This window comes from Leptinotarsa decemlineata, unplaced genomic scaffold (assembly GCF_025532065.1).
Source record: "Leptinotarsa decemlineata unplaced genomic scaffold, Ldec_3_MD MMD2_tig00026328_RagTag_RagTag, whole genome shotgun sequence".
Lineage (NCBI taxonomy): Eukaryota > Metazoa > Arthropoda > Insecta > Coleoptera > Chrysomelidae > Leptinotarsa > Leptinotarsa decemlineata.
Window position 1 is genome coordinate 949208 of NW_027412688.1, and position 20385 is coordinate 969592.

Consider the following 20385-nt stretch of genomic DNA (forward strand, 5'->3'; position numbering starts at 1 on the left):
AGTGGAGTAGATAATTTGTTTTACAGCCAGTCTTCAAGTAAGCACCCTTAGTATATGTGAAGACCATAATATAATACAAAAAATAGCAAATTTAAAATATGTGTCGACTTATGTATATTCATATTCTTGGTGTTGAAGTTTGTATAATTTCGATTGAAACATTCATGTGTTTGGACTGTCAGAAACTTGACATTTTTACAACTGTTATTGGATAAACATTTTGAGATAAATCAAACCTTCATTAAAAAGATGAGATTATATAAAAATACAGTGTAGAACTGAGATACATCTATTGAAAAAAGAGCACCTGCATTCTTTGAGTTGAAAAACTCGCCTGGATTGAAAAAAACGTTTAAAAAATACTTGTTGGACGTTTTAAAAATAAGACTTTTCATTTTCAAATTAAACGCAATTTTAAAAACAAAAATTATATACCTACAATCCATTATATCCAATTATATATTTCTGAAGTGGAGATAGATTTACAGAAGAATTTTTCTATTACAATACAGCTGATTGTTTATAAAAATATTGAAAGAGTGTCATCTACAAGCTCCCTTCGCGTTAACAGATTGTAGGTGAACAATCTCATCCTTACTTTTTAAAAATTTTGCCGCAAAAAAAAAGTATTATCGAATTCGAAAATCTCCAACCTTGCATTTTTCAGATTGAATAATCATTTGGGAAAATAGTACTCCAACATATTTTACAAATCGATACAGTAAAGTGAAGGTTAACAGTTCAATCAAAACAAAAATATATCTGAAAATATACAGGGTTGTCGATAGTCGCTACAAATACTTCAAATACTGAATTGTTAATTTTCCAGACATTTTTGTTCAAATGAAAATATTGAAGACTGGAAGAAATGGTACGATTCCTTTTTGATTCTTCATGAATAATTTTGCACTATAATATACATAGGGAGAGCATTTACATTTTTTGTATTCTATAAAATAGAGATCGTTTTTTAAATTCCAGCATATCCTTTCCTAATTTCCCTCTTCTATGGCACTCACTTTATCAGTTTAAAATATCTTTTCTTACAACTGTTTTGGAGATCTCGATTTAATCACCAATAAAGAATGAGTATTATGGTGTAACTATAAAAAAACGACATACCTATTGCTATCAAATATAATAAACACTTGTACTGAGTACAAGCGATAACAATTTCGAAAAAATCACTTCTGAATGATACGTTTAACGTCGAAAAGGACCTGGTCGTTTAATACTAATTTTAAAAATTTCAACAACCTAAAGAGATATATTTTCTAAACAATAAATACTTTTCTAAACAATTCTAGTCTAAATTAAAGCTTTTTGAACTGCACAGGACCCTTCCGATTTTGATATACAAAGTTTATCTGCAGTATATGCACGATGAAAATTTATTCGCAATGGAATGGACTTGAAAAGATGAAAATGTTTCTGTCATTGCAGTGATTGACAATAGAACGGTGGATAAGCAAGGGAAAATTGATCAGTCTAATTTGCAAGCGAATAAATATTCATCACGTCTAATCTGAGACCTAAAAAATTATCATTAAAAATTTCAACACTACTACACAACTGGGATATCACACTTCTTCTAAAAACTTTTCTAATCGTACCGATATAATAGGTGTACAATACACCATCAGTAAAAATGTAATTATATACATAAAATCATCTTACAACTAATTAAATGCTATCACGTTTTATGTAAGTCTTGTAGCTCAACAAATTTGGCTGCTACACCCCTCGCACGAATTTATTTGTAAAAAAACAACGTCAGTTCAAACTACTGCAACAATGTGAAACATGTCAGGGCGATAACGCCATCTATGAGATAGGCAGAAAGCTCAATCCTCGAGCCTAGTTTGTCCTTGACATTGTTCTCTGTCGATCCTATAGATGGCGTCTTCGTAGTGAGGCATTTATGGTTCAGCCTATCACCATTAATGAGACCCATGGCGTTGTTTGATGTTGAATCACAAATGCGTTGTATTTGGGCTCTGTTTTTCAATTAGACAAACTTTGGGGTGATATTTGGGGTGTTACTGTATTCAAACATTTGAAGTGACCAAAACTTCTGGTGTAGCTTGATTACTCGAAAATTTGGAGTGGTAAAAGAAAACCGATTTACCAAAGTTCAAGTTTTTTCTGGATATTCTATGTTGACCTTGGTATTGAATTGCAAGTTTTTAGAAGGTCAAAGTCAGTTTTTAAAGTAGTGACTTATACTTTTACCATGGAAAGGAGCAGGATGACGTACGATCGGTTATGACCTTCAATAACTTTGAAGATAATTTCGAAATGTGTAAAGGGGAAACGTTTCAACTGGCGAGAGAAAAGAATGCACAAGATGTTCACGTTTTTATCTTGACTACTCGGCAGTGACCATAGATTTGATCTCGACCACGACCTTGCAGATTATTTGAAAGTCACGATCAGTTTCTCAAGTAGTACCTTATATGTATTACGGGAATGAAAAGAGCAGGTGAAGTAAGAACGGTTATGACCTTCGACAACTTGGAATTTGAATTCGGAAAGACATTTGGAGGTCCAACATTTCAACTGGCTAGAAAAAAGAATGCACAAGTTGTTCGCGTTTTTGTCTTGACTACTCGGTAGGTCAGTTTTTTAAAAAGGAACCCATGTTTTTATTACAAAAATGATAGGAACGAAAAAAAAACGACCTTCAAAAATGTACAAGATGTACCGCTAGTATTCTTAGATTTCTCTTCGATCATAACCTTGTAGATTATTTCAAGGTCAAGGTCAGTTTGTTTGAGCACTTCCATATATTTTCATCACAGGAATGAAAAGACCAGGAAAAAATACGACCGTTTATGACCTTCAATACCTACAATGTTGACTTCGGAAAGTCATTTGAAGGTCAAACATATTAACTGGTGAGAAAAAAGAATGCACAAGTTGTTCACGTTTTTCCCTTGACTACTGGGCAGTGACCTTCATTTTGTCTTCGATAATGACCTTGTAGATTATTTGAAGGTCAAGGTCAGGTTTTTAAGTATTACCTTATATTTTTATTACGGAAACGAAAAGAAGAGGAAAAACTACGACCGGTTATGACCTTCAATAACTTTGAAGTTGACTTCGAAAAGTCATTTGAAAGTCAAGTTGTTCACGTTTTTCCGTTTTTCTTCTGACTACTTGGCAGTGACCTTAGATTTGACCTCGACCATGATCTTGCAGAGTATTTGAAGTTCAAGGTAAGTTTTGCTAAAAGAAACGCATGTTTGATTACGAAGAGGATAAGAACGGAAAAAGTACGACCCTCAGTGAAGCTGAAGGTGAAGGCAAACGAAAATTTACACGTTTTTCTCTCAACTTCAGATTTGACTTCGATTATGACCTTGCAGATTATTTGAAGGTCGAGGCCAGTTTTTGCACAGAAATCTTTATTTTTTTCTCTGAAAGCAGAAATACTGAAATTAGTCTCTGAAGGTCGTTTGAAGAACAAGTATTCAAAATGCTGAAGTGGTGAAGAAGCTCAAGCTCCAAGGTGAAGGAATTTACGATTTGTTCATCGCTGACCGACGATGGCCTTTTTTGACAGTTACCATGCCAACTACTTTCAGTTCAAAATAATTTCTAGCAAAATTTTCAATTCGGGACTTTACCCGCTATCTCCGTTTCTTGGATAAAAATATGAGTTTCACTTCAAAAATTTTTTTGAACTTGAAATAATTGGCAAGGTCACGGTCGACTGAAGGGCATTTGAAGGACAGCCGGGAACAAATCCTAGATACTTTGTACATTTTTCTGTCACTCATATCATGCGTCTCTTCATTACTTTACCATTTTGGATGTTGACATTTGACAAAAATACTGGTTCCCGTTTAAAAACTGTTCTTGACTTTCAAATAATTTGCAAGATTACGATCGAAGTGAAATCCAAGATCACCACCGAGTACTCAAGGAAAAAAGAAGATATATTGTACATTTTTTAACAATTAATATATTTGACCTTCAGACTACAGAGTCACTCAAGGTCATAAACGGTCATAGTTTATTCTCGCTGTTTTAATTAATATGAAAGGTTCCCATTAAAAATTGGCCTTGACCTACTATTGGCAAAGTCATGGTCAAGGTCATATCTTAGATCACTATCAGATAGTTAGTAAAATCTTAAAAATTACTGGTATTTTGGTTTTATGATACCTTCTCACATTTAGAGAAATTGAGTAGTACCGGAAAATTAATATTTTTCTTCAAAAGCATTGAATTCTCATATGAATAATAGCAAAATGTCATATAATCATTCCCAAACAGCAATCAAAGATCGAGAAAGTTGACCGTAAATGGCATATTTATCTTCTGAAGACAACTTTCTGATCGCCTGAGAAGAAGTAGTGTTCAGACATAAAAAGCTGATTAACGGAAAAACAGATTTTAAACAGATTTTTTTAAACAGAAAAATATCCCAAACAAAAATAGAAGCAAGCATTTAGAGTTCGATAACAGAAACAAAAAAAAAACAAGAAAATTGAACAGAATGTCAGGAATTTTTTATATTTCTATCAATTAGTAGCTTTCGCATTGATACGAAGGTGAAACATCCTTCTCAACCTTAAATTTCTTTACAACTCATTAATAATGAATTTGAAACAGGAAATCTGTATTAGTTTTTTCATGAATGAATTCACAGAAAAAAGTGTTGGATCATTCTGAAACAACAAAAACGATATAAACAGAAACTGAATCATAAAATTTACAATTTTGACCCCTCCAAATTGTTCATCCCAAAGTCTCACTACCAGAATTAAAATTACTACTCACCAATCACTGCGTTTTTTTCTCTATAATTGACTCTTCTATGAAAATTGATCAATTCGACGTTGTTTTCTCACAGGATTATTTTTTAAGTAGACCTGCTCACAAGATATCGAAATTTCACCAACAATTCAGATATTTACCTCGCTAACTTAATCGTATACAAACAATCTAATATAAACAAATACATTTACAAAAAGATTTGGTTCTTTAGTACATTATTTATAGTTTTGACGGGACCTAAACGAAAATCAATATTTACAATTTTACACGTCGTCTAATCTTTACATTTACATCAACAATATAACACTTGAATTCCAGAATATTTCAAAAGTCAAATCAACAAACAATCATAATACAACTCGCTGAAACATAAAACCTTATATACCGTATTTGTTGCAGGGTATTAACTGTAGCGTATATGGTAAAAAAATGAGTTTTCCGACACCTCGTTCTTTGGGGTGAATTACACAAAAAAATCCTGAAATTACTATTTCAGGCTCGGGCTATTTCAGGCTATTTCGTAAGTGCCATGGAAAAGAAATCGGAAGACAAAGAAGTGTTAGCACAGAGTGCATAATCATAATGAAAGTATGTTACAGAAAAGTACCATAAATATATTTTCATTATTTGCTTAGAGAACAAATTCTCTTCCTTTTTTTCCACATACTAGGCTGTTAGTTTTCAATATTTCCTCAATTGATTATTCTTTCAACTTTTGTTCATCTTCACCCTCAAAGGATATTTAAACAACTCATTATAAGACCTCACTGAACAGGTTCTGATACTTTTGAAAACCTGGGAAGAAAGCATAAAGGGGCTTCGTCAATGCCCTCATTTTTTGTTTGGTATAGAAACAATGTCAACTATTAAGGGTGACTCAGAACGTCATCAATAAATTCCCTGTGTATTTTAATGTATTACCATGAAGTTTATAACATGGAAGCGGTTCAAAAGCTCTTATTGAGGTGAGATGCCCTGCCAAAGAGAGTTATCGCAGCTTGAGAAATGCTTCTTATGGAGATTCTGTGAAACATGTTCTTCCTTACGAATCAGTAGAGAGTTGTCCTGAAAATCTAGAGAAGAAAATTGGATTGGATCATTTAGGAAACACTTGCTACATGAATAGCATTTTGCAAGTGTTGTTCATGACGAAGAATTTCAAGAACGAGGTTTTGATGATGAACAAGAACGGGAATGTTTCCTACTTATTCATCAAACTCAAACACCTGTTCATGCAGCTGCAGTTTCGTAAGAATGTATCATCTTTCCCTCCAACCGATTTCCTGGAGTCTTGGAAGTTCACTAGATACTCGTTAGGACAACGAGAGGATTGTTCCGAATTCTTGGGGTTCTTGTTGAATCCTCTTCGTGAGCGAAACAATAACAAAATCAATAGTCCTGGCCGCTCTGGAATGAATGATTCCGTACAGTCCATCTCGTCTTGTGTTTGTGCTGGAAAATCCTCACTTGTTTACTTTGTAGTGAATGTTCAAGAGGTAGCGAAAACTTATGTTAATTTCTGGAACTTCATCTAGCATTTCTTATTAAGACAAATAACCAGTCCGTGCAAAGGTTATTGTTAAATCATCTGAAACATGCGCCAAACTAACTGACTGTTAAAAGGAAACAAGTATAGCTGAGGCACCAGTCAATCTAATAACAACACTGATGATTTTCAAACAAGACTCAAACTCTGACGGAAGCAAGAAACTCTTTCGAAGGTTCGAAATAGATGAACATTTCAATCTATCAGACCACTGTTATAATAATCATATAGTCATTGTTCACTGTGGTTCTGGCCTTGATTAAAGAAGAAACGGGCTGGTTTAAGTTTGACGATAGTCGTGTCACGAAGTGTTCTGGCGATGTATTGAATCTATTGGAGCCTCTGGAGACACCCTACATTTTGATTTATGAGAGAGAGAGGGCATTGACAGATCAAGATCTTCAGATAATATGGTGCTGCAGGTTTTTCCGGGTTTTCCTGCAGCTGAAAAAGCAAATGCGCCACTGGAATCAATGAAGTCGCCCCGGAGCGCCAATTAATTTTCATTGTTGTTTTTATTTTTATTGTTATTTTGAAGTAAATGAAATATTATTTGAATAAATATCACAGGATTATTTACAAAATTTCAGGCAGGTGGGTCAAACCCACCAGAAAATTTTCAAGACAGACACCTCTTGGTTAGTTTTCGTAAGAACCATTGAAAAGGGCATACAAAAACTTAGTAACGTAAAACATATACAAAAAGTTATGAAGAAGATAATGGTGCTTGAAGCAAGAGTAATATGGACTCTTTGACATCAAATTTCGAAAAGCTAACCTAAAAATAGCAGAAAATGTGTTAGACCAAGAAGTTGGAGCGATAAAATTGCCAGAGAGATTGTAAACATATGAATGACCGATTAAAACTCCAAAGACATTTAAAAAATATTATGATAAACGTTCCAAAAGGTTTGAAAAAATATTTGGTGGGCTGAAAAGTCCGTAGGCTAACATACAGATGGCGCTACTAGTATTGCATCCGTTTGATTTCCAGTTAAGTGTAACCTTCAAAGGACACAGTAGAAATTTCACAGCTGTCGCACTATTAGTTTGTGGGATAGAACATTTTGAGTGAAACAGCTTCATTAGTTTGAAGCATTACTTTTTGGCAAAAAAAGTACTCTTGAAGCCAAGGCTCTTGATGAACATCATTCGGACTTTGCACTAGGAAAATCAACCGTTGAAAAGTGGTTTGCAAAGTTTAAACGTGGTGAAATGAGCACCGCGAACGATGCAGTGGAAGCCCCAAAAAGGCTGACGAAAACATAAAAAAAGTCCACAAAATAATTTTGGATGCATTACTATTATTATTCAAAGTTTAGATTTGCTTTGGCTTATGATTGTGAGAAACGGATGAATATAATCTTAACATAACACTATCATTTTTGGATGCGCTTGTATTGAAATTTGAGGAAAATGTTTGAAATAAAAAAAGGTTTGTCAAGTGAAAGAAAGTCTTTTTAGAAATTTCTTCACGCGATGGACTATGTATAACAGAAATTAACTAAATGGAGTGGTGCGCCCCAAGGGTCTGTCTTGGGACCCCTTTTGTTCATTATTCACATCAATGATCTTTTTTACTACCTTTTTCCGAACACTATTGACATGTATGCTGATGATGCGACATTGAATGACTGACACTCAGACTTGCGCACTCTTAAATGCATTGAAGAGGAGGTGGAAAATATAGCAGATCACTGGTATATTAATAATCTACTCTGCCTGAACAGAAACAAAACATAAAAACTGAACTTTTTCGCGAATCACACACTCTCAAATGGTGGCACTGTTAAACACCTGGGAATAACCGTGGACGAATATTTCAAATACACGTTTTTATGTATATTTCAGCTCAAAAAGTTTGCAAACATAGAAACCTTATTTCGCTAATAAACTCCGCTAATAGTTTACCTGTCTGATTGCCTGCTTGGCAACTTCTATTTATACTTTTAATGTTTTATGCTTCATGACCAGCTACAAATGTCATTTTTTATATAACGTAGTCAATAAACATCTATTTATCTATCATCTTATAGGATCAACAGAAACAGCTGTAGATTTATCGACAGTTACCATCCGAACAACCAACGTCTAATATAATACAGGGCATCTAAAAATATTGATTTAAGATGATGTGGGACTTTTCAAATGAAGGAATCTCCTTGCAATTCAACGAAAACTACGTAGATTTATTCCTAAGGCTTTTTGTAGACTCATGTAGAAAAAGTATATGACGCTTTGGGGTCTAAGTAAACGTTAAATCGATCAAAATGTGTAAAAATAATCCGTAGGAAATATTGATACATACAGATAGACTTCATCATTATCAGAGTTTTCATGGCACCTTTCTAGAACTTTTCCTCAATAACTTTCTCGAAATAAATCTGAACATAACTAAGACTACTTTGTTTAGTGATTTTCGGTAATCCACTCCAAACATTACATGTAGCTGTTGGTGCGTCAACTCTGTATAAAAAACTTTAACTCTAATGAATTGTATATATAGAATATATTGTATAAAAACGGTAGATCATATAAAGAATGGGTTCAAATACCATCACCATAATCTGTTTTACGTATAGGTTTGTATAAATTGAATATCTATTTTATTGAAGACACTGTGTAGAATTAAATTGTGTACTGTCAGTTAACTTATTATAAAAATATCGTTTCTATTGCAAAAAGAACAACTTTCAAAAATATTTTTCTCACTAACATTTTCGGGAACTGTTCAAGTATTTCTTCGAGTTGGGAGGACGTTCGAAGTGGAATTAATTTGTTAATAGTCAATTCTGTCCAAATTCTGAATCTTATATATTATTATTATTTCATTCATATTGTTTAAAATGTATCTGGAGTATCGCATATTTTAAACTGATAAAATAAATTGCCTTCGTTAGAGAGAGTTTTGACTTTTTTCAATTATTTATTGTTATTTTAATATTTGGACCTTCTCAGCCTATAATTAACTCTGCAGTCGATTTTATTTTTACATATAGGAATTATGTCAAAAAAGTTTCAGATGAAACATCAATAAAAGTGGAGAAAAAGTTACACAATATATGTAATTCATTAGTGAGAAGACATTTTTTGTAGAGAGAGTGTTTACTTTTTTCAATTATTTATTGTTATTTTAATATTTGGACCTTCTCAGCCTATAATTAACTCTGCAGTCAATTTTATTTTTACATATAGGAATTATGTCAAAAAAGTTTCATATGAAACATCAATATAAGTGGAGAAAAAGTTACACAATAAATGTAATTCATTAGTGAGAAGACATTTTTTGTAGAGAGAGTGTTTACTTTTTTCAATTATTTATTGTTATTTAAATATTTGGACCTTCTCAGCATATGATTATCTCTGCAGTTGATTTTATTTTCACATATAGGAATTATATCAAAAAAGTTTCATATGAAACATCAATAAAAGTAGGGAAAAAGTTACACAATATATGTAACCCATTAGTGAGAAGACATTTCTTTCGATACACTGAAGAAAGTTTTCAAAATTTTTACTCAACTCGTGATTTAATTGAACTTGAATATTTTTTCAAGTGTTTATTTACATTGTGACATACAAAAATCAATACTTCTGCAACGAGCTTAACTTTGTGTAGATGGCGTTTTGACACTAGAAAATGTCCTTCAATTCTTTTCTCTATTCGATCGTCCAACGAAAGCAATTCTTCGAATAACCAAACAAAATCAAACGGTTTCTCAGAAATACTCGGCGCGTTCATTGAGGCACATAATTATTTTTAAAGTTGTTCTCCGTTTTTATTGTATCTGTTTGTAAAAAGTATGGTATTCTCAGACCATAGCATGCGTCAGAAAAAAGTTAGAACCCGTCAAACAGTTCTATCTTTCTCTCTTGCAAATTTACATTAAAGAGATCACATAATAGTATAATCTAACTACAACAATAATATATTATACTCAGTAAAGTACCTTTTCGCTTAAATGTATTGACACTAAGTGACCGGACACAATTTTCAAAATACTTCACATGTTACATGTATCTGGGTAAGGACCAGCGGCAGCCAGAACTATAGTATAGTATCGAGTCAATAATTCGACAGTTATGTACACCATTGTAAGAAATTAGAACGAATAGAAAAACTTGGGTTGATTGCTCTGACAGCTGAGGCTAAGAGACCTCTAGTCCTAGGACTTTTGGGAGATATATAAAATGGGACGTGATGTACATTATCAGATCTAATTATTAATCATTTTTGAGAAGGTAATGAATTAAACTCATGATAAAAATTGGCATATCCCTTCATGGTTCGTAACTTTTGCCAATTGAATCTGTTTATATCTTTCCTTCGAACATCTGGAATGGAATTAAACCTTTTAAAATATATAAAAATATTCGTTTGGAAGTTTTTTTTCTACAAAATAAGTGAGTTCATCTTCTTTGAATCTCGCTAAATGTGTAAGGCTTTTAATGACATTGGCGCTGCAAAACTCAAGGAAAACAAAGACATTGTGACATGATATAGAAATTTCGAAGAAATATCACGCTGCTAGTTAAATAAAAAATATATCGAAATGCCTGTTGGTATGAATAATCCGTTATTTGAAAGATGATACCAGCGGAATAAACGAAGGTAAAGCAGATGTCAAAGTTAAACATCAGTCTTTTCAACGTCTTTCGTCATCTCCATCGTAATGTTTACCACAAACACACAAATTTCATGATGAATTTTCCTATTATTAGTAAAACTATTCATTACAAAATTACAGCAGATGAATGTAACTGCTGCGATTCAGGAAAAAATCTTAGGGTGGTGTGTTCTAATATCGCAGAGCTTCCAAACTTATGTTATTTTAGAAAAGTTGATCTTTGAACAACGAAAAATGAAAACTCCAGCCGTGAATGTTTGCTAGTTGTTAATCTTCCTCATCAACAGATCATTGAATATATACTCGTAGGGAAAAATTTCTACCGATGCTGACACTACTCAAACAACGACTTTGTTTTTGTTTTACCATCTGGCTTACTTTAAATATGTCCGGTAGATGTCGTGTCTGGACGATTAACTTTCCAGTTGACGTCTTGCTTTGATTGCGCGCGTTAAACATCCTAACGTTAGATCATTGTTGTTATTAAACATTATCATCAGAAAGTGATAGTGAATTATTTCAAAGTGGGTGAAGTTTATATTATATTAAGGTATTCCTGTTGAATTTCATTTCGCATTGTCATATTATGAGAATGATGTTTTTTATTACTAGCAGTAGTAATCTGACGTTAGATTGTTGAAAATATATTGCATGATATCTGTAAAAGGGCCTCGCTTTCAAACAGTTAGTTAAGAACCATGTAGAGTTTCTGGCAATTATTAATGAGTTTATAACAGTATCCTATGGAAAGTATTCGCTTTTGGTATTTCAATGTTTCCTCTAAAATTTTGTTTCCAATTACCTGATGTATATTTAGGCTTGACACCATGCCGTAGTTCTGGCGATTGCCGTTTCCCTCTACATCTAGAGCGTGTACCGCAATATTTTGAATACGCCATACAAGCGATCAACAACTTGGTTCTTACAGCACCACGTGATAATCACTCAGCAGAAAATATCTGGGATATTTCTCGAAGGAAAAAAACGAATCGAAATGAAGATTTACGAAACAACTACATCGGGTTAAGTCTGTAAACCGGCAAAAGGTCACCCGATACAAGGACCCAGTTGCCAGCTCGCCGTTAGTCACTGGGCCGGCAGAGCGTTAGGCGGTTTGAATTCAGGATTAGGCGCCTGGAACTGCGTGGGAGGGTTGAAACTGGGCGCGTAGCATTGGGGGAAGTACAGCTCGGGCTTCACTACGGTCGTGGGCGTCAACCCCCTGGATAACATCCCGTTGCCGGGTAATTTTCCGTCGGAACCTGTAGAGTCCCTCCTAGCCTTGGCAGCGTGCGGGTTCATGTGGTTGTCGATGTGCTTCTTCACCTCTGGCTCCGTAGCGAAGCGCCTCCTGCAGTTCGGCATCGGACAGCAGAACGGCCTGTCGCCCTGGTGCGTCCTGGTGTGCTGGTCCAGGATGGCTTTCTGTCGGAAGTCTTTCCCACACTGCGCGCATTTGTAGGGCTTCTCCCCCGTATGGATCCGCAGGTGCTGGTTGAGGATCGTCCTTTGTCTGAAGTTCCTTCCGCAGTAGACGCAGCCATACGGCTTTTCGTTAGTGTGAATTCGCAGGTGCTGGGTTAGGTGGCTCTGCTGACGAAACCGTTTCCCGCACTCCGGACAAGGGTACGGCCTTGACTCGATATGTATGCAGCCGTGCTGCAGCAGCGTGGACTTCTGCTTGAACTCCTTCTGGCAAATCGGACAGCGCACGTACAGGGGCATCCCGGCTGACCTGCCATGTTGGATCACGTCCGGCAAGCCGATTTTACCGGGCTGCTGCTGCTTAAGGTATTGCAGGGCTCCGAAGTTGGTTCCTCCGGGGCCAAAGACGGCGTGGTTCATGCCTTTGCCGTCCTTGAAGTAGGCGGGGTACTGTAGGCCTCCGGGCATTCCGTTCGGGGAGAAGCAGGAAGCTCTGTCGGAGTTGTCGCCGTCACCGTAAGTCGATTGGACTTCTTCTTTTCCCTCGTCTGGAGGAAACGGGACGTCCTGGGGCCACAGGGTGGGGTTGATTCCGTTTTTGAAGACCAGGTGGGGGCTGACGTCTGCAAGGGAAATGTCACGTGAGAGGGGAGTCTGGGGTTTTGATTGATTCTAATGCTGAGAGACATTTGTTGTTATTCGGTTATTGACTATATGCAATTGATGTGTTGTTAGGTTAGAGTCAGGGTTGCATTATGTGCAAATGGGAAAGTGCTTGATTTTTTTTGAAAATCAAATGGTAAAAAATCATCATTTCAGGAAAAAGGTTAGCAATAAATATGCTCAAGTCAGTACCTTAACTACATAGTATTAAAAAAACAGTTGATTGTAAGATTTTTACTGAACGGATTTCAAAACCACAACAATATACAATAGCCTCCTCGGTGGTTTTCATACTGAGAAAGCTATTGAACAGTAAAACATGTGTTGCGATTTTGTAATTTCGATGTCTCCGAAGAAAGGGTTTTTCATTTGTAGCGTTCGATGTGTGTAATGTAATGAAATACATTCCTTCGAGAAATAATATTGCTGTTTTTGATTACATATTATTGAATATATATTTGCTGCACTTCTTTCAAATCGCCAACAAATGTGCTGGCCTTTGCAACATCCTTCTCCCCAGTTGTACAGTTTTTTTATTGGATGTTCAATCAAATCCTCCTGAAAATTATTTGGTATGTTCATAAATTGCTTCAACCTGTGAGCTAGTGCCTCATATTCGTAAAAAACATGCAGAGCTGTCTCCATTCATCTGTTTCATTGCCTCAGTTTTCTTTATTCAGCCCTGTTTGTTATGTCCATTTGATGGACAGTGTCCAGTTAGTGGTCCAATAACTATTCTGGGCTGATCCCTGTTTGACTGAAGCAGCTCTTCATTTCTTTCCTCAGATGTTTTCGTGTAGCTAAGTTCCTAGGTATATTTTTTCAGTATTCTCCTCTCTTTACTGACCCATTTTCCGACCTGGTTTTGTAAAAATAGTTTTGGTACCCCCACAGATGGTTCAAGGTCCATATCTAGAGTCCGCGACTAGCATAATAATCACCTTTTGCGTTGCCGTATGGAGTATCCTGGTATCAAGACAATCTTTCAGCTCATTTAAGAATTTATTAGCTTTTCGCGTCCCTGGTCTACTGACCAGGGGTCAGTAGACCGTCAAACCCGTCTACTGACGGGTTTGACGGCCGTCGAATTGTGAAATTTCTTCCTGACGTTTTGCCAGCACGCAAAGCTAGCTTTCATATGGTGCGTTCTAGGTTGAAGGTTGTACTTATACTGTGAAAGAGTTGGTAGAGGAAACCAAGTCAGCGACACTGTAGGGTGTGATAGTCGTGGGTGGATCAGGATGTGGCGTTATGGCACTTTATTCGTTTCAGCAAGGATTAGATTCCAAACGTTAAAGAAGATCAACCCATCCCGTTGAAAAAGTCCGCATATTCTTGAATTCCAATCGCTTCCTAATTAGCTGACTATGATATACTTAGCCTGGCGCCGGCAAGTTGAATCCTCCGAAGGAGACTTGGTGATCTAAGCGCATGTTCCGCTACTGCTCATATGTTTGTTTGACCCAGTCTGCAAGTTCTTTGGTGTTCCTTTGTTCTAGTACCCATGAACGTTATTGTCGTTCTTATCTTACCTCACGATCATGGTATGCGAAGTAAGTACCTACGCAGCTAAGCGTGGGTCCTTGCGATCTTTGACACGTTGCAGAGAATTATTAACCTTCTTTGTTGGTTCCAAGATTGTTTTATTCCTAGTCGATCTATTACTATAGGGATAAAGGGTAGGCAGGTTTTATGAAACGTTCTGGTGTGTAGGTAACTCAGTTCTACCTCCAGGTATTCCAGTTCGCCAATTCTGTTGCACTTTCTGCAAGTGTCTCAATGACTCCTCGTTTTCGACTGGGATGATAATTGGAAAGAACATGAGTGTATGTTGGTTTCCGGTATGTCGTACTGATCACAAGGGAACCATCTTATCTCACAGAGACGTACATAAAAGCTATTTCTTCGTCTTTCTCTGTCTCCATGGTGAACTGAATGTTCAGGCGCTCTAATATCTGATTCAGGTTGTGTCTTCTATGTTTCCAGAAAACAACTGTGTCATCATCGACATATCGGATCCATGACTAGGAAGATAATAGTAATGCCTTCTTCTCAAAGTATTCCAGCCCGGTGAGAGCAAACCTTTACTATTACTTTACTTTACTATTACTGTTCTCAATTTTATCATAACTTGACGATGATGACCTTAGTTTTCATCAGAGAAAGATATTCGTAGTGAAAAAACAGTGGTTTTCATCATACTTAACCTCACTCCATTGGTAGAATTGGCACCTCTGAGGTGACAAGATTCTAATGGAATAATATTGATTCAATGACCTTCATTACTAAATGTAATGATTCGTCCAGATGCGTATGGAAGGCCTTAAGTTAGTTGTGGAGGTTTCAGTTCTAGCCATGAATTGATTTGGCTTTCGAAACGTACATCGAGACTCTGCTTCAATTATGTCTGATGTGTGTCGAGTGATTCAATTCATCATATCCCTGGCTTAAAAAAGAGCTACAATTACTCTGGTAAGTTTAACATCGAGCGCTATTTCTGAAAAACCCCCGCCCGAAAATGCGATCAAAAAAGGAGTGTGGGGAGTGCAGCAGACCAACTCTAACCGCCCGTCTAGCGGCACAACAAGCATAGCGACTGACGACGGGGCTGCCAGAGTGGCCGCCGCCTAAAAAGTAAACGGGGCGCTCGCCTTGGTGTGTGCGGACGTGCTGGTTGAGGATAGCCTTCTGCCGGAAGTGTTTGCCGCACTCCGGGCACTCATAGGGCTTCTCACCGGAATGGATCCTCAGGTGCTGGTTCAGGATAGCTCGCTGCCTGAACGTCCGCTCGCAGTACACACACGCGTAGGGCTTCTCGTTGGCGTGAATCCGCAGGTGCTGGGTCAGGTGCGACTGCTGGCGAAACCTCTTGCCGCACTCGGGGCACCCGTAAGGCCGGCTGTCGGTGTGGATACGCTCGTGCTGTAGTAGGGTCGACTTCTGCTTGAAGTCCTTGCCGCAGGTCAAACACTTGAACAACCGCAGCTCGCCGCTCATGCCGTTGGTGTGTTTTTTCATGCCCGCGTGTTGCTGCTGGATGACATCCGGAAGTGCGGCTGCTCGCAGATCCTGCATGTTCGAAGAGTACTGATCCAGCTGGTTATTGGTCTCGGGTCCTAGACTAGTCAGCATCATCCCGGGCTGCTTGAGATACTGCAGAGCGGAGAAACTGCCGGCCCCGAGCATGTGGGGCGGTACGGGCGGTGGTGCCCCTGTGGGCGGTGGAGCTGCCGGGGGCGGTGCTCTCGCGTACTGTTGGTACGCCTGCTGTTGCTGCAAGTCCGTGTTGAAGCATTCAGACGCCGGTCTCGGCTCTAGGTCCATGTTTGGTTGTTCCGGTCGAATTTCGTCTTCCCTCGGTTCGGCTTGGGTGGCAGGATACGGCGAAGGTGCGGGCGACGGAAGACTCTGGTCTCTAGGTGGCACGGTGTCAGCCTCCACGCCGAGCGGAACGGTGGGAGGGCCGAGGACTTGCTGCGGGCTGCCCGCTCCCGTCGCGGCTTGCTGTTGAGGCGGCGGGTAGATGTCTTGGTGACCCCATTGGGTCTGGGTCCGGTCCATTCCATCTTTGTAGAGAACGTAAGGGGCAGCGGTATCTGGAAATGAAAAGAGAGCGTGAGTTCTGTTGTATATCAACGAGAAGACTGTTAATGACTGTCACATCTTTAATTTTTCTGTATACAGGATACTATATAGACAGGATACTACAGGATACTACAGGATACTACAGGATACTACAGGATATACAGGATACTATATAAATTATATAGTTGATCAACACATTTAAGTAAACGAAAGAAGTTCATCAAGTTCAACTGGTGTGGTCGAAAAAAATTTAGATTTCTGCGCCCTCTATAACACTTAGATTTTTGCCAACTCTATAACATAGGAACGAATCGGTGAAGGTCTCGATTAGTGACAGTATTAACGTCGATGTACATTTGGGGTGCTTTGCAAATGAATTGAATTGAATACTGTCCTCCCTTACGAAGACATCATTTATGAGATCGGCAAAGATTCACAACCGAGAATAACAATGATAAATGAGACTCGCAGAGGCGGTCGACCGCCGAACGATATTCATCATTTGTCTTTCTTTTTCTTTTACTATAAGGCAACTGGTTGAAATCAGAGCCTTAAAAATAGAGGTGATTTCAACCCTCTTTTCTACTTACGATTGTCCTTTAAAACATGTGAAAAAATTGTGGAATGCAGAATGCGTTTACTGTAATTTTTAGCAGCTTTCTTGAGGAGAGTAGAGGAGTCGAAGAGAAGAGGAGAGATCTTCCCCTACTGTCAAAGAACCTTGAATTGGATGGAATTTTACGTCTTCTGGAGGACAATAGACTATCATTAAAACGACTTAGTCACCTGAGTTCAGGACAAATAATTTAGTGAGAGGAATAGATGCAGAAGAGTGCACGTTCAATTGTTACATATACACGGCCATTATAAAGGAACAGTAGTGGTACTGTCATCTAGAAACTATATAACCTTCAAGGAAAGTTTCTTTCTCTCTATCGTGAAACTTTGTAACGAACAAGAACGGACCATAATTGTCCTAATGTGTCAGGTCCAGCAGACGACTCAATCATTTTAGTGCAAGGCAAATATAGTAATATAGTAGGGAATCGAATGTTGCAGGACAAGATGTAGAAGAAGAAAGGTTAAGCCCAACATAAAACGGTTAAGCCCCGTTCACAGTTGTCCTGGGTGCTAACACCCAGCAATGAAAAATCTGATGTGTATGCTAGAGGCAGATTTAGCATATACGATAACTGAAGTTATCAGGAATATCAGGGAATTGCTCAATGAAACATGTGATGAAAGAACTGATTGGCTCAGATTATTCAAACTACTCACTTGGAAACTGCTGATTGATGGACACCTGAACAGAATATGGTTATATAATAGAGACCCCAGCTTCAGCCAATGCATCGAAGAAACAAAGGCGGCTTCTCATGTTTTGAGCGAATGTGACGCCCTAGATTATAGGCGATCAGAATTTAGGTTTGATCCAAAGTATGTCTAGAATGACGTGATGACCATTTAACAAAGGGCCTTCACATTTCGATTAGCATAAGGTTACTAGAATGGTTGTCACGAAAGATGCAGTAGGTCTGCCAGTTTCCAAAGAAATGAAGAAGTCAATCAGCTTGACAACAGTACGTAATCAACAAGTTCAAAAACATGAAAAATAGAGATAAAGGTCCTAAAAATATGAGCGATAGCTCATTCAATTCGGAATCACCTCTAGAAAAATCTTTTTGAAGGATTTTGGTGCAGGTAAGAAATTGCAATTGTTATTACCAAATAAGATTAAAAAAAATGGTATTTATTTTTTCGTTAATAACTCAAAAAATGTTAATATCTAGGCAATTTTGAAAAATGCTCGTTGAAGAGGAGGAAATTTCCGATAAAAAAATCCAGACTGCCGAAACTCTTACCTCATTATTTATAATTTTAATTTAACGTTGAAAATAGGGTTCAGCGCGGCTGTTACGGCATGCGCGCTAAAGAGTGTTTATCAAAATACATAATTTTTTATAACATAAAATGTAATTTTAAAAATTCAAAAAAAATCTAGTATCTTCTTAACACTTGAATGAATCGAGTCCCGTAGAAAAAAAAGTTTTATCACCATTTTTCAAAAAGTTATTCAATTGTTAACTAGCAAATTTTTTCCCAATCTCTGTTGACATAAATAATGAGATAAAAGGTATAAATAACTAGCCTATAAATTTTAAACTTCGTGGAGCCCTTTTGATATATATACTTCATACGATCCTGCGATGAAAGTTCATAAAAAATCATTAATTTGTTAATTATGATTTTTTATAACTATTGCAAAATGAAATATCTAAAAATTGTTGTTAAATTTGTTTTTCAATCAATATTTAGCTATGTCTGTTTTCACGTTAAACAATGGAAGTGATTAACATAGGACATGAATTTTTTACGTAATTTGTTTATTAAATTGTTTCAAACAAATTGAGAAATTCAATATTTTTGAAAAATTTTTTTTAGCTATTCTATTGTCTAGAGATAACTATGATTTAAAATAAAAAATTTTTTCTTAATTTTAATTTTTAATTGTTTAAAATCGATTTTTTTATATTTCGATCGTTTAAATAATTAGTTACGAAATATTTTTGCTTTTAAAAATCATAATTTACACTTTCAAATAATTTGACAAAAAAATTTTTTGTTTATTTATTATTTAATTGTGTATTAGTTCAACAATTTGTTATGAACAAATATTGACCAACGTTATATTTTTTTCTGAAGCAAAAAAAAATTATAAAAACAGCTATATATAAAAAAGTACCATAAGTTTTTTTTATTACCGTATCGTATGACATTAGAAAGTATTATAATAAATGAAAAAAAATTATGGCATTTTTTCATATATAGCTGTTTATATAATTTTTTTCTGCTCCAGAAAAAAAATATAACGTTTGTCAATATTTGTTCATAACAAATTGTTAAACTAATGAATAATTAAATAATAAATTTTTTTTTCTGCTAAGCTAACTCACGCAACTTCATTTTTCAAGCATTCAAAACGATTTTGTGGGGTTCTTTCATGTTTTCTGGTGTTATTTGTCATTTGGACGTCCACTGCATTCTGCATCATCGATGTCTCTACGTCCAGGTTTGAAGTCAGCAAACCAACGTTTAATTATTGTATCTGATGGAGCACTTTTCAAGCTGTTGATTTGCTTGAACGGTATTTTTTTCCATCATTGTTTTGAAAATAACAAAAGTAGCGCCACTCTTAGCACAATAACTCACAAACATATGAGTAGAATTTCATGAAATTTCAACAGCTCTCTTTTGAGGGTTAGGACTAACCGAAAAAGCGGTGAATGCAATGTGTTAGGCACGAGCCATCTCAGCCCTTGTAGTATATATTCCCGATCGACTGTCGTGTCTTTGGTTTTGAATGTGCTTAAATTATCATTTCCGTCTAAGATTCAACAAAAGTTGGTTATCTTCAACAATCTAATTATCAATCATTTTTTTGTTTCAGATACCACTTTTTCTGAACGGAGTTCAAATTGATTATTTTCATCGAAAAAAGTCATTAGAAGTTGTTTGCTCGACATTCGACTATTATTCACAAGTGAACGGAATATCTTTTTAATTGCCTGCCGGACGACCTAGATAGATATTTCATTAGAATGGTATATAAAAATATGTATCACTTATTAGTGAAGGGAGATCCTCACATCCGTTTTGATACGTGAAAGGAGCAACTGATTAGCGCTGAGCACTGTACGTGGAAAGGGTTCAATTCGCGGATTGAACAATTTTTTTCTCTACTCTACTCTATAG

The 20385-nt window shown here is 36.6% G+C and overlaps 1 protein-coding gene across 2 annotated transcripts in view; it reads right to left on the reverse strand.

The window, feature by feature from the left end:
- Positions 1 to 8659: 8659 nt before the first annotated feature.
- jim (zinc finger protein jim) overlaps positions 8660 to 20385 on the reverse strand; it is a 56626-nt gene continuing 44900 nt past the window's right edge. For both annotated transcript variants that reach the window (XM_074182037.1, XM_074182036.1), the window contains exons 2-3: positions 15783 to 16643; positions 8660 to 13007 (exon numbers count right to left, since the gene is read on the reverse strand). In XM_074182037.1, coding sequence (XP_074038138.1) covers positions 12046 to 13007; positions 15783 to 16608 — 1788 coding nt within the window. In that variant the 5' untranslated portion in view covers positions 16609 to 16643 and the 3' untranslated portion in view covers positions 8660 to 12045. The remainder of the gene's footprint in view (positions 13008 to 15782; positions 16644 to 20385) is intronic.